At 40.2% G+C, this 13531-nt stretch overlaps 1 protein-coding gene across 7 annotated transcripts in view; it reads left to right on the top strand.

Annotated features, from left to right (window-relative positions):
* PLXNB2 (plexin B2) overlaps positions 1–13531 on the top strand; it is a 256955-nt gene that overhangs the window by 200421 nt on the left and 43003 nt on the right. For all 7 annotated transcript variants that reach the window (XM_035309113.1, XM_035309156.1, XM_035309121.1 and 4 more), the window contains 4 exons: positions 670–751; positions 5007–5179; positions 7553–7701; positions 10748–10856. In XM_035309113.1, coding sequence (XP_035165004.1) covers positions 670–751; positions 5007–5179; positions 7553–7701; positions 10748–10856 — 513 coding nt within the window. The remainder of the gene's footprint in view (positions 1–669; positions 752–5006; positions 5180–7552; positions 7702–10747; positions 10857–13531) is intronic.

Below are 13531 nucleotides of genomic sequence, written 5' to 3'. Positions count from 1 at the left end.
TCTACTGTGTTCAAAGTTAAACTCGCAAATGTTATGCTGACTTTAACCTTTATGTTGTATCAGCTTGCTAAGAGAGTGGTTTTGAGAACTAATTAACATTTATGCAGCATTTGAGTCTAGCACAAATAATTTCCTTTATAAAGCCAGTATATTTTCCTTTGCTGTTTTTCTTTTCCACCTGTTGTTATTGCTGCCGTCTTTCAACCTGAGCAGAAACCCATGTCTTGGAGCAAGTAAACCCTTGGCTGTAACGAGGGGGCTGCACTGCAAAAGATGCAAGAGATTTCCCCTCTGTGTGGTGTGAGCCTGCTACGGCCACAGAAATAATGGGGCCAGATGGTGTGGGAAGGGAGAACTCAGCAGGGTCAGCAGCTATTTACTGACACTGAACAGTACCTTAGCTGCTTGGATACTTATAACCAAACGTAAATTAAATTAATGAAAAATAGGTATTCAGATATTGCTCTCCTGTGGTACTTGAAAATTCTGATTGTGAAGGATTAGGTTCATTAAAACATTTTTTTCTATAAATATATTTGGCCAAGGTGAAAAAAGAACAGATGGTTTTGGATTGTTTCTGAAATCTTCACAGCTTTGATTACCGAGTATCACAGAAGGTAAGAAATACACCTTGCAAAATTAATATCTCCATTGTATTGTCTTTTTCAGTTCTCCTATAGTGCAAATGAAACCGTACAACTTAATTTATCCATAAGAACTAGCAAGGTCAAGATTGACAGCAAACTGATGGGTAAGTACAAAATACAGGTTTAAAGAGAAGTTAATTACAGTAAACAGAAATCTATTTATAATTTTGGAGTCATGGATAAGAATGTTACCTTTCTAGGTTTTACTGGTTTTGTTGAAACTATCAAATCTGACAGATCAAAAGTTATTAATACTAAACTCACATCAGTGTTTTATGTATTTAAGGCTGTTTTGAAGATGTTGCCAGTATTTTCAAGTTGGATTTTTCCCTGAAAAGCAATATTAATAGCAAATCTTCACAGTTCAAGAGTACTTCAGCAGTTAGGTTTTTAAATGGCCATTTTCCTTCCACACTCTCCAAAATGAACTTGCTCCCTCTGATAGCAGAAAAGTGATTTTTCTTACCGCCACTAGTCTGGACTTCACCTCAAGTCTGCACTTTCAGCTGTCTCAGCTGCTAAGTGGCAGCTTCGGCAATCTTTGTTTCTGCTGGCAGTCAGCAATACGCTGTGTGCTTCCATCTCATTACTTTATTCATTTATTTGTATGGCAACAAAAAGTGTATTTAGTATATAGTACAAATAAAGACTTGGACTCCAATATAGATCGCTTATTTATTTATTTTTACTTCTTTCAACCTACAACAATGGAGCAGTTATGTCTGTGGGTCTAGTCCAGTGCTGAGGTGAGAAAGCTCCATTAAAATCAGTGGAGCAGTTCTGGGAAACGGGTCCTGCCTGGCACTTTTTTGGACTGATGCTTAAGGCACAATCTTGGAAAAAAAGCAAAGCCACACACTTACTACTCATGTGATGAGTCAACATCACGAAAACTAATACTACCCCAAAGTAAATTCCCCTACAGATTAAATCTTCAGCCTGTATTTTTCCATCTGTACAATACTTAAATTGATCCCGTGTCACACTGGCAGCATTGAAGTATGTTTTCAGAAGATTTTCCCTATGGCTTTTTGTGCAGTGATGGAAGCACTTAAAAGAGGACGTGGCATGCATGTTATGGGGAGGTCATATTGTAGTCTCACAGTGTCTTCATTTCCATTCTAAAGGCTGTGGTCTTTAAAATTGCAGAATTTTGACCAAATGTTCCCAACATCTTTTTCCTAGTCTGTGAAAAAAAAAAAAATAGAAAAAAAGTAGTAGCTAAATTATTAAAGAAAGGTTATCATTTGAATCAAAACATAGAACCCTTGCAAGAGGGGAATTGAAACATTATCAACAAATGTCTCATCTCTTTTTATTATAAAAGACTTTTTTTTAATCTAAATTCTCTCCCGCTTTAAAATTTCCATGCCATATGAAATCCAGAGCATAGTGTTTTTTATGCATCTTGAAAAGAATTGACTTTGGGTATATGGTTGCTGCTCAGAAGCACCTTTGAACTTGTCAGTCAAAGAACCCTTTCTTTGTATGACACTTAGCGAATACTAAGTTACGATAGTGCTTTTACATCTCGAGCCATCAGGGGTGCTGAACGGTATGACATCCAATATATCTCTTTTATCCTTTGTCCTTTTTATCAATGATTTCACAGCTGGTGTCTCAAGGTGATGGATAAGTCTGAATCTAATGAGTGGCTTGCTGCTGGTACATTTAATGAGCTGATCAGTGAACAAGGGGAGTGTTTAATGCTTTAAGGCTGTAGCTTTCTCTGCAACGGGATGTGAGGGACACCAAGGCGTGGCAGTGCTAGCATTGTTTATGGAGGGATGAAAATCCCTCTCCAGCCAATGAAGTACAACACAGCGATTCAGTAGGCGTATTCCCGTGCTTTGCTAGGCGGTCATGTGGCAGCGTGGGTGAGCAATGCAGGCTTTAGGAAAGCAAAGGGAAGAAGGAAGGATTTGTTTGACCATATTACCTGTCCAGGTTCCTGTGCAGTAGCAATCTTTCTGAGTGCTGGATTAAGGAAGCAAACTGGTGCATGGGCATGAGGAAACTCTTCCTTGCTGCAGCCCGTGCTGTCTCTCCTGTCAATACAACAAAACGGATGTATCCAGGCTGTCTCAGACTTCTCCCTATCACCACATTCATATCCAACACCCACAGAGAAGAGTTAACACACAAACTATTGGCTTATGTTTGTTAACTCGGTGACTTCCACGTTAATGTGCTCAGTATATGGAGCAAATGATGCTACTACTTTGTGTTCATCGATTACTTGTAAATTTAAGAGAGGAACTGAACCAAATGCATGTTTTTTCTTATTGATTTATTGATACTAATGCCAAAGTCTCTCAGCTTTGTGTGCATCTCCAATGATATCTTGTCTGAATGTGTCCTGGCAAAGCTGCTTGATAGCAAGTGGATATGCTGACTAGATGTAAGAAGATTTAAAAGCAGTCTTCACTGTTGCATTAATTCTTCAGTGTAAGGGAGGGAATAAAATCATGCTATTCTACTAAAGACTGTAACTGTGAAACTGAATGCAAGGTTTTTAAATATGCAGCATTTAGAGAAAAACTGCCCTTACGGGGTTGTATGCTCTCATGCAAAAGGCAGAAAGACTGTAGTGAAATTTTGGGCATCTGTAATAAATGTTCAGACCTAGCAGGGGAATAAGGGCACTGCTGGAAAATAATGGAAAACCAGCATTACCTTTTTACTTTTTCATTTCAGTAGGAATTTAACATGGCAGCCTCTGAGAATTAGATTTTAAAAGCTGCCTCTGCTGCTATTATCCAGGATATCGCGTGCATTGAAATGTTAGGGACTGGAGGGTGGTTTTGCTGGTGTCCTTCCTAGAGTCCTGCTCCTCTGAGAATAAAAGCTTTCTTTAAATAGACATTTTTTATGGCCTTTACCACATGCAATCTCAAAGGGATTACCCCAGTCTGTTACCCACCTCTGGTCACCTCCGTTTATGTCGGTTTGCATACTGCATCTGTAAGGATGAACCTCCTTGGGGAAAAAACAATGTCACTAAGGGTACCATTTCTTGAGGCTTAATGAGCTAAAACAGTTAATGGCCGCTGGAAAGGGGAGATGTTGATTCTCTGTCATGTACTCCCCACTCCCATCTGTGAGCACATTTAACACTTGAAAGAGCACAGGAGGAAACCTGGATAGTTTTCTGCTCTTCTAGTAAGTTAAGCTGATTTACAAAAACACTCAACAAGTGCCAGAGCCTCGGTAACAGAGGGTGAGGCTGCATGGCCAGAAAAACAGGGCAGCCAAAAGGCACACAGAAACAGCATAAAAGGAGGGAGCAAGAAGCTCCCCTCTTTATGATAACCAGCTCACCTGCCCAGGGAAGCACAGCAGTCATGTGCTGTGCCGCATACATGCTTCCCCACAGAAAAGTGTGACATCTTTTCAGTCTGTTTCTTCTGGGCTAGCTCTCAAGTGCATCTCCAAATGTTTTCTTGCAAGGGCAGGCTTTCCTTATGGTGCTGAACCACCAGCTTTGTCTGAAGGCTTTGCATCCATTTGGCAAAATTAATTATGTTCAGTGACTGTGCATCATACTGGAGACTGACAGGGGCCAAAATAAGCTTAGCGTCTGGGACAGCTGGTGCTTGGTTCACCAGTACGAGAGATATGACTGTCAGACCTGATCTCTTGGCTTTGAATCCCTATTTGGGGATTAAACCCCACTGCAGAAGGTATAAGGCGTACATCAGCGTGGCAACTCCAGGCAAAGGGGAAATTGAAAGTGAGGAAATGGAGAAGAATGGAGAAACAATGAGGTATTAACTTGGACAAAGGATAACACTTCATGAAGTGTTGACTTTATATTCAGTTCAGGTTTTAATGGTGAGTTTGGAAAGGCCCAAATGTCCTGTAAACAGCCCACAAAGGCAGCTCTCTTCTTTTAAATATGCGATTGGCAGGGGTCCCACACCAGCTGATGTCTGTCCCCAGCGACACCCCTGGGGATTTTGCAGCTTTCTATGTCTGGCTCCTGGTGCACCAGGAGGACCTGCTCGTCGGAGCTGGTCTTCAAACAGTCACATAGCCAGGTTCTCTGAGGATGGTTGCAGAAAGGACTTTGGGCTCAAGTGTTTTGACAAGGTCTGAGTGACAAAACTGTGTTTGGGTCCTACTCGGCAGCTTATTTGTACTCTGCACATGGATGGTGTTGAGAGTTTTCTGCTCAGCAAAAAATAAGGTTTTCTCCCAGCAGCATTCAGGGGTTCAGTACGTAGGGTTCATGTTCTTCATGGGACCAAGCCAAGCAATGGGTGTCTTTGTACATAGGATTAGTTTTCGTTCTATAATACTCTAAACATTCTTGAAACAGAGGGAGATGTTTAAGTGCATTCTCCGTTCCTATTTCAGTGACCCTGTACAACTGCTCTTACGGGCGAAGTGACTGCAGTCTGTGCCTCGCTGCCCATCAAGACTACAAGTGTGTCTGGTGTGAAGAAGATGGCAAGCCGAGCAAGTGTGTGTATGACAAGTTCTGTCATGTTTCTCCCACCAGCACATGTCCTCATCCGCAAATCACTCGCGTAAGATTGCTTTTGTTCTTCTCCCTACCAGAGCATTATTTTTCAGCAGAAAGCATCCAAGCAAGCTCATACTGAAAGATGTTTTTTTTTTCTTTTCCTGGGGTGTTAAGTAAGCCTCTGAAATAGCTGCATGGAAATAATGCCAGTAGTGATGTGTGTGAGAGATTTAGAAAGAGTCACAATAAAAGAGACTGAATGGAGTCTTTGAGACTCACTGTTTTTTAAGCCATGGCCTCACTGTGCTATAAGCCGGGCTAGCAGCATACCCTTAAACATGGCACTTGATGCTTGGGAATAAGCATGGGCTTTTCTTCTCTCCCAAAATCTGTTCTACCTAAAATAAGTCTATAAAAGAGGATCACCATGCACTCAACTGCAATCACTTAGCAGGCTCCCTAACAGGCCTCAAACTTGACTTTATACATAGCAGTTAATAAGGGACCCTGTTCTTTCTGCACCACAATTTGCTTTCCGGGTGTCAGTGATACTGCCCAGTCCCGACCGGGATGCAGCCCAAGGCTGTAGAAGTTGGATGTGTGAAGTCAGAGGGGCCCAATGCACAGCTTTTACTGGGCAGTGGGTCTGCCATGCGAGCATCTCCCTGGGGTGAAGGAAGAGCCTTGCTCCACCCTGGTGGACCAGCAGCCAAAGCAAGAAGTGATAAACTCTCATCTGCTTTCAGCAGTTGCCTTTTGGCAACAAACCAAATGCTGTTTTTCTGGGCATAATAGCCTAGAAAACAGTCTAGATACATACTTCTGCTGATCTCATCTAAATTACTGTGACAGCAGCATCAGTACCTTGAAACCCACGCACGCCATTTGATAAGAACAAATCTCCAGCTATCACAAAATGCAGTAGTGATATGACAGAGGCCGAGAGTCATAACGGGGGTATTTCACTCCAATCAGATCCTAACAGTTTAAGTCTGAAACCTGTGCCTCGTGCTGGCAGAGACACGATGAATCTCTCCTGAGGCTACGCAGCTAGAGGTGCAGTGTGGGTACAGCCAGAATGGTAGCACGATGGGTGAAATTGACTGTGATGCTATTTTTGAGAAGAAATGGCAGGTAAACATTTGAAGTCTGCCAAGGAAGGTAGATTTCCTGAAATCTTGACAGAAAGAGTAGAGAAGAATTCTTATATAAGTCTCTGCCCTGATTAAGATGATGTGAGTGGGATGGAAAAGAAAAACAAAGGAATATAGGAATGATATTGTTTGTACATGATTACAGGTTAAATACTAACAATGTTGTGATATATTAGTTTTTTTCAAGGCTTTTGTTAGGTTCAAATTTGAACAAAATATTTGGAAACAGCTACAGACACAGCTGAGTCATTTTTCAGCTACTTTATTTATGCACCGAGTGCAAAGAGATGGCCATGGGCAAAGGATCTAGTTTTAGGAATTTAGTAATTCAGAAACAGAGGAAAAATCGAGCAAGTGATTCTGGAGCTGAACTGGTCAGCAGACAGCAGCAGCAGTCCTATGCCTGTGCTCAGACTTGCTTAGGAGTTAGATCTAAGAAACTCAGCAGACACTAACATCCAGATTTTCAGAAGATGCGTTTGTTTGGCTTCCAATTGCTGTATTGCTGTGCAGTCTCCCTCTTCCTGATAATAAATTTACAGCCCTCCAAAGCTGAACACCTGAAAAGGTTTCAGTGGAAGTGCTCCATATATTAAACAGCAAAGCAGGTTAATATCCTCCAAAAATATTTAGAATTATGTAGAATAGCAGAGTATTTGAATTTAAAATTCGTATTTTAACCTCAGAAGTCCTTTTCAGGTTTTTCAAGGATTTTTTCAGTCCTCATTTTATTCACAAAGTACCTATGTACTGCAGCACCCTACCAGCTGATGCAGTAAGGAAGACAAGAGGACTAAAGAAATTTTTGAAGAAGCTGTTTGGGGCACCGCTTTGTGTTTATAACGTGCACTGTTTGGATGTGAACCTAAAGGGAGAAAACCACGTCAAAAACAACAAACAAATTTTAAAAAAGGCTGGAAAAGTTCACTGGGATGGTTATGAGAAGCTCGTTCAATTTGCTTGTCAAAATCACAGTGCTTTTTTGGAGGAAGCAAACGTAAAATAGAATAAACATCAGGCAAGAATTTTGTACATAATAGTCTGCCACAGCAGACGTGAAATCTGCAGCTGATGAATATTGGTTATGGGCTCACAAATGAGTAATTAGCATTAAAAAGTTAGGGTACATAGCAAGTTTTTATGCGGGTCCTACAGGAAACATCTTTTTCATTTTAAGTGCTGGTAAGTCAAAGTAGCTTTAAATAATATGGAAGAGCAACATGGTCACTGCAATATTTAATTTTGATTTTTTTGTTTATTTATTTTCCCTCATGCAAACACAGATTGAGCCAAAAACTGGACCACTAAGTGGTGGAATTCTTTTGACCATAATGGGATCTAACTTGGGAATAAAAGCAGAAGATGTAAAAAATATAACAGTGGCAGACAAGGAATGTATTTTCAAAGAGGAGTTCTACTCTGTTTCCACAAGGTAATCACTGGACATTTTTCACAAGATTTTAGACACCCCCCCCAGAAAGGAACCTCTGTGCATCTTCAGAAGAATAAGACATTCCTGTGGGTATAGGAAATTATCAAGAGGAGAAAAAAATAGTGCAGTATATGTGCAATATTTCATACTAATGTGTCCAAGTTTTTATTTAAATTTGTTATAGATTCTTATACAGCAACAAATTTATGATAGCATGCTACCCTCTTGCTTCTGATTGATTGACTTTTTTTTATTTGTTCGAAAACCTTTCATAAACTATTACTGCAGATGTCTCAAAACTATTTATGAGTTTTTAAATTAAAGGCATTGTAGGTGTGCATCTAGCCATTAAAATCTTTGCTAAATCTCAACCACAGTGCAGCCAGGCATACAAGATTTATGGGAAAGTAGGCAAAGCAAGAGGAAGTTTAATTCTTTTTGTTACAGTCCAGCCACAAAGTTTCTTTCCTGGGGGTAGGGAGGGAGCCCTGAGTTTTGGTTTAGCTTTAAATGACTAAGTTTCATCGCAGAGCCAACAAGTCCATGGATGTTGAGTTGCCTAAGCAGGTTGGTAGCTGTTTTGTGGATTACTTGTCACACTCTTAAGCAGCCCCAAAAGTAAAAACAAGGAGCCTAAATTCTTCTAGGTGTCTAGGTCTTACTACAGATTATATCGAGCATCTAATTTCAAGAGGGAAATACCCTTTTGATACTCACTGATAAAAAGAGTAGCATAAAGGTTCAGTAGTAATATTAATAGTAATGATGTATTTTAAGCAGTGTGATTTTTCTTTCATTCACTTTTGATATTTAAAACTGAAATTGAAACCTTGGCTTTCTCTACCTTTGATTCTTTTAAAGTTTAACACAATAATTTTTTTGCTATTTCTGTGACTTGTTTTGAAAGAAATTTTAAAGATGTCTAAGTGATTTTGTTTTAGCTTTTGAAGAAGCTTTGGCTTTAGTCAGTTTGTAGATCATGCATTTAGCAGCTTCTTGGGCCTCAGGGACCTAAAAGGATAGGTTGTGTAATTCCTGCTGCTTCCCAAATTTATCGCCATCACTCCCATTTACACACACATCACTATCCAGAAAATTCCCAACTCCCTTTTAGCCATCTTTCCCCATTCCCTATTTTCGGTGTTGCAAAAGCTGCATTGAATCCCAGCGTAGCTTTACAAGAATTTCCCCAGCCTCTTTTTTTTTTTTTTTTTTTTTCTAAAGCTTTTTGGTATTTTTAAATACATGGAAAGGAGCCAGAACTGAGATGACTGGTTCCTTGTATCATAGCAACATTACTGGTTTCCTAAGCTCTGCCAGTGTGGTAATGGGTGAGAACAAATGCAACTTGCATAATGTAATTTACCAACAAATTAGGGGGTTTTGAAGGATGTTCTCCATTAGGGAAGCCCTGAAAAAGAAGTGATTCAGAATCTTTAAATGGATATCTATAATTTTGCATCTTTATCTTTTTCCATTCTTTTGTTTTATTATTACCTTTTTATTTAATTAGAAAAAAAAAAAAAAAAGAAGAAGAAGAAGAAGAAGAAGCACCTAGTGTTGCTGCCCTGTCTTTCCTGCAGTCAAAAGCCAGTCGTTTTTAGGAGGTGTTCCTCCATGAGTGGGAGGGCAGCAAGCTTTATGGCATTGAAGGCTGCTTGCTGGCTCTGCTATGATTTCATTGTCGGCCTTAGAGAAGTCGTGTCCTCATCCTTTGTAGTTTTCCACTTGTAAAGTGGGGGAAGGGAGGCAGTGCCAGTGCTGGGGAGGGGAGGGAGCTTTTCTCAATTAAAATCCTGCAAACCACGCTGCCGTGCTCCCCCACACACACCCCAGCCCTGGCCCCCGACTGCTTTCCCTAGCTTGACATATGGTAGAAATTCCTCCAAAGGCACCGTTTCCTGTTTCTGCCTGACAAGAAGATACAACTTCCAAGAATACAGTAGAGATGATGAGGAACAGACTCAGGCAGCCGTACACATGCCAGGACATGCAAGAATTTAGAGAATTTTGTCCATTTGCCAGTACCCAGGCAGAAAATTCTGGAGTGATCTGCGAGGGGACTTGACAATCCTTTTATTATAAGTCCCGATTTAAGTACACTGTACTCAGTAATTTGGGGCTGAGTTTTCTTTTTCTTTTTCTTTCTTTCTTTTTTTTTTTTTTTAGCAGTTGTGCATTGGTTATGGAAGAGCAATAATCCAAGGAGAGAAAGAATGAAGAAAATGAACAGTGATTCCTAGGGTGTGTCCTGCATGAAACTGCCTGCGCAGGCTGCAGACCTTATGTGCATCCTTGGCTGGCTGTATTAGCAGCTCGCTGTTATGCATTTGTCCCACTTTTCAAGTGTGTTGAATCCTTGTTGCATTTTCATGCTTATATTCTGCAGGTCACCTGTTGGAAACATACATTCAGTCCTTGCAGCTAGCCCTCAGCAGCAGAGGGGGTTAACGCAGGATGTTTTCTCCTCCACTGTTCCTTGACCTCTGATTTTGTGTGGGTTATCTGAGGATTTATTTTCAGAGAACAGTAATTCTGAAGGGATTTTGATTGTAGGTGCGAAAATGCAGTAGCTTAAAGCTGTGAGATAGCAGGATGCACAAAAAAAGTATTAGCAGCTGAAATACACAAAGGTATAAGATAGCTGATTGATTCTTGCATCAAAGTAGGAGGGGGGGAAGGAATCTTGTTTTTTGTTTTTGTTGTTTGTTTGTTTGTTTGACACCTCCAGGTCCAGTGAAAACCTTGTGTAGGTTTGGGTAGTTTCATCTATGATTTCTGGACTGAATATGAGTCTACTGCTAAGAAGTCTGCTAGGTAGCTGCTCTGCACATTGTTCAGGTTTCACTTTTACTCCATGTAATTACAAGATTAAAATATTCTGGTGTGGTTTTGGTGGGAATCTGAGCCAGAACTCAACTACCTTATGTAGGATAAAGCAAAGTTTGTGCTTTGGCTCACAGTATGTGTGGCAGCTAACATACCTTGCATTTGTATTGCAGCTGTTAGTGCTAACAGAGAAACTTACATTGTTATTTCCTGCTAGGATTGTGTGTCAAGTCGGAAGAATGGATGAAGCTACACAAGGTCAAATTGAAGTTAACATCAACGGAAAATTAGGTATATCACCAAGCGAAGTGCAGTTTACATACCAGGTAAGTGCGTTTTTTGCATTGACCCGTTTTGTACTTTGCGCGTGACTTAAATTCAAAGTTTACAGGTTACAAACACAAGCAGAGTCACTTGTGTTTGCCTTATAAACTTTGTTTAATCAGTAGCACTGTAGTTTAAGCATGTTAGAAAACACTTAAGTTGAAAAGATGTGGTAGAAAAGAAATGTTAATCAACTTATTCAGCAGTGACACAATATCTCATAAGTGTCACTACTGAGTAAAAACAAGTCGGCACTGGAAAAAATTAGATTTTATTTAGACACACAGTTATTGCGCTGTTTTAATCACTGTGTTTAGACTAGCCAGTGCTCTTAATTGCAAGAATTAATGCACAGCAGCTGAAGAATGAGTAATGAAGGTGCATTAATTTTTTTAATAATTTATTTCATTCAAAAACATGGCATGCAGAGACACAGACAGCATGATGTGAGTTCATATTACAGATGTGCTTTGTTTTCAGTGTCACTGTGAAGGAGAATTTAATTTGTGTCTTTAATTACTTTACCCTAAACATAGCCATGGGTTATAGCTGTTCTAGCCTGTGGTTTTAGCTGCAAGTAGCTTTATCTGTATCTATGAGGTCTTCAAAATTTATAAGAGCCTGCGATAGCTGAGAGGTTTAACTAATCTCTATCCTCATCTTGATATTTAAAATTACATCTATAAACTGTAAATCTATAAAACGTAGAGTGTGTGTTACAGTTTTATCTTCTCCCGTATTTTAACTTCTGTCTCATTAATTCTTGATTTTCTGTGAGAAGGAAGGGAAGGAAGTCAGCAGTAAGAGGTGGAATAAGTCAAGAATGACATTCAGCTGAGATGAGGATATTCTTGTTTTCACAAAACAGTGGTTTTTTCCATTATTTTCAGGCAAATACCTCCTTTCCCTTGTGGTATCTCTGCAAAAGCACGTGTTTTGCTTGAAAATGATCTTTTACTGTCACAACTTTCCTCTGCTCCATTGTGGAAATGTAGGTTATAATTAAGTCTTCCTTTGTCAGTCATCTTATGTGTCTTAACCAGAGCGGGAAATGTGCAGAAACATCAAGTCACATGTTTGTGTGCTTGTGATCTCTAGGACAGAGGCTATGATGTTATGTTGGTATGTTTTACACCAGTTCTCCTATGTTTCTCCTGTATGTATAGACTCTCTTATGGTTTGCATGAAAACCACATGAAGAAGTTACAGAGTGTATTGAAATATACTGTGAAGCCTCTATGTAGGCTTAGAAGACCTCTCTGTGACCTTGTTCTGATGGGGTTCCCTGCTTAACACATCTGTGAGATGAGATGAGATCAGCAGCCGCAACTTTTGCTGCTTAAGGGAAAGGTTATTGAATGCCTGACAGGCTCAGGGAGAAGCTGTCATGCACGGACATCATCCAGGTGGACGTTTTCATGAAAGTCCAAGACTTCCTCTGTGCTAGTCTCTGAGTCACTGAAATACCAGATACCTAAGCCAGCTGCTGCTAAAAGGCATTTTTATTTACTGCAAAAATCTTTCCATGGGGACTTTCTTTACAGAATGTGAAGCAATGGCAAGTAATACAAAATCATCAAGCACAGCAGTTCGTGCCTTAAAACTGGTGAAATTGGTTTCTGGTTTCATTTCTCTTACTTTTTTTTCTATGAGAAAATAAAGCCAGCTGTGGACTGTGGTAGGATTAAAATCAGTGCAGGCTGTCACATTCATGCACACCTCTGCAAGTGTGGCACAAGCACTTTTGGCATCAGAACAGGCTATCAGAGCAGCCAATCCAGTCGGTTGGTGTTGTTTTAAAATTTACACTCTCGTTTCAATGTTGTTTTCAGGCAGTTCCTTGATGGCTTGTTCCAGAGACATAAAAAATCTGTGCTTTATATAATAAATGCTATTGAATTGATAGAAAAGAAAATACTCCTCTTTCCAAGAACCTTCCTAAAATATGTCTCCTATTACGTATCTTCCCCTGTATTTGGCACATTATCTGGCTACCCCGCTGCTGGTAAAAATCAGTTTTTACTGTTTACTTTGGTCACCCTAAACACAATAGCTTCAGCTTTAGCAGTGCCTATTTTAAGTACGGTGTTTGGCAGCACTGTGCAGAAGTGTACGAACAACACACAAGGAGACAAGGATCTGCTCAGTCTGATGTGTCTATGGAGAGTGGAAGTGTCACGGTACCCACCACAGTCTGGGGTCATACATGGGGCTAGCAGCTGCCACCAAGAGCACGTAGTTGGTTATCAAGTACTACTACATTTGGCCATGGTCGATACCCAGCCGGAATTATGGGTGTGTTTTTAAAGCTGGATTGATGAGGGGGCTTAGAGTCGTGTTGGGGCTTAGACTCGTGCTTCTGCCCTGTTCTGCCAGCACAGAACATTTCTGAGGCAAGGAACAGGTGAGACTTCCTCTAGGTGGGTCAAAAACCCAGTCAGAAAGGATTTCAGTTTAAAATCATTTCTGAACTAAAATGCCCTAGTCCACAAGAGTCTATGCTGTGTAGTAAACATCTCATCTATATTTTCTGCATAATGGGAAGAAAGTTCTACATCCCCATCACAAATCTTCTATCCATTCTGAGTGTTTTTCAAGTCCAGACATTCCAGTTAAATTAAATTCTGGTAACCTTGTCCTCTTCCACTGACCTTTCTGTTTGTTTCACTATAAGCAG

The sequence above is a fragment of the Oxyura jamaicensis genome, chromosome 1 (genome assembly GCF_011077185.1).
Source record: "Oxyura jamaicensis isolate SHBP4307 breed ruddy duck chromosome 1, BPBGC_Ojam_1.0, whole genome shotgun sequence".
Taxonomy (NCBI): domain Eukaryota; kingdom Metazoa; phylum Chordata; class Aves; order Anseriformes; family Anatidae; genus Oxyura; species Oxyura jamaicensis.
This window is presented reverse-complemented; position numbering and strand designations above follow the sequence as displayed.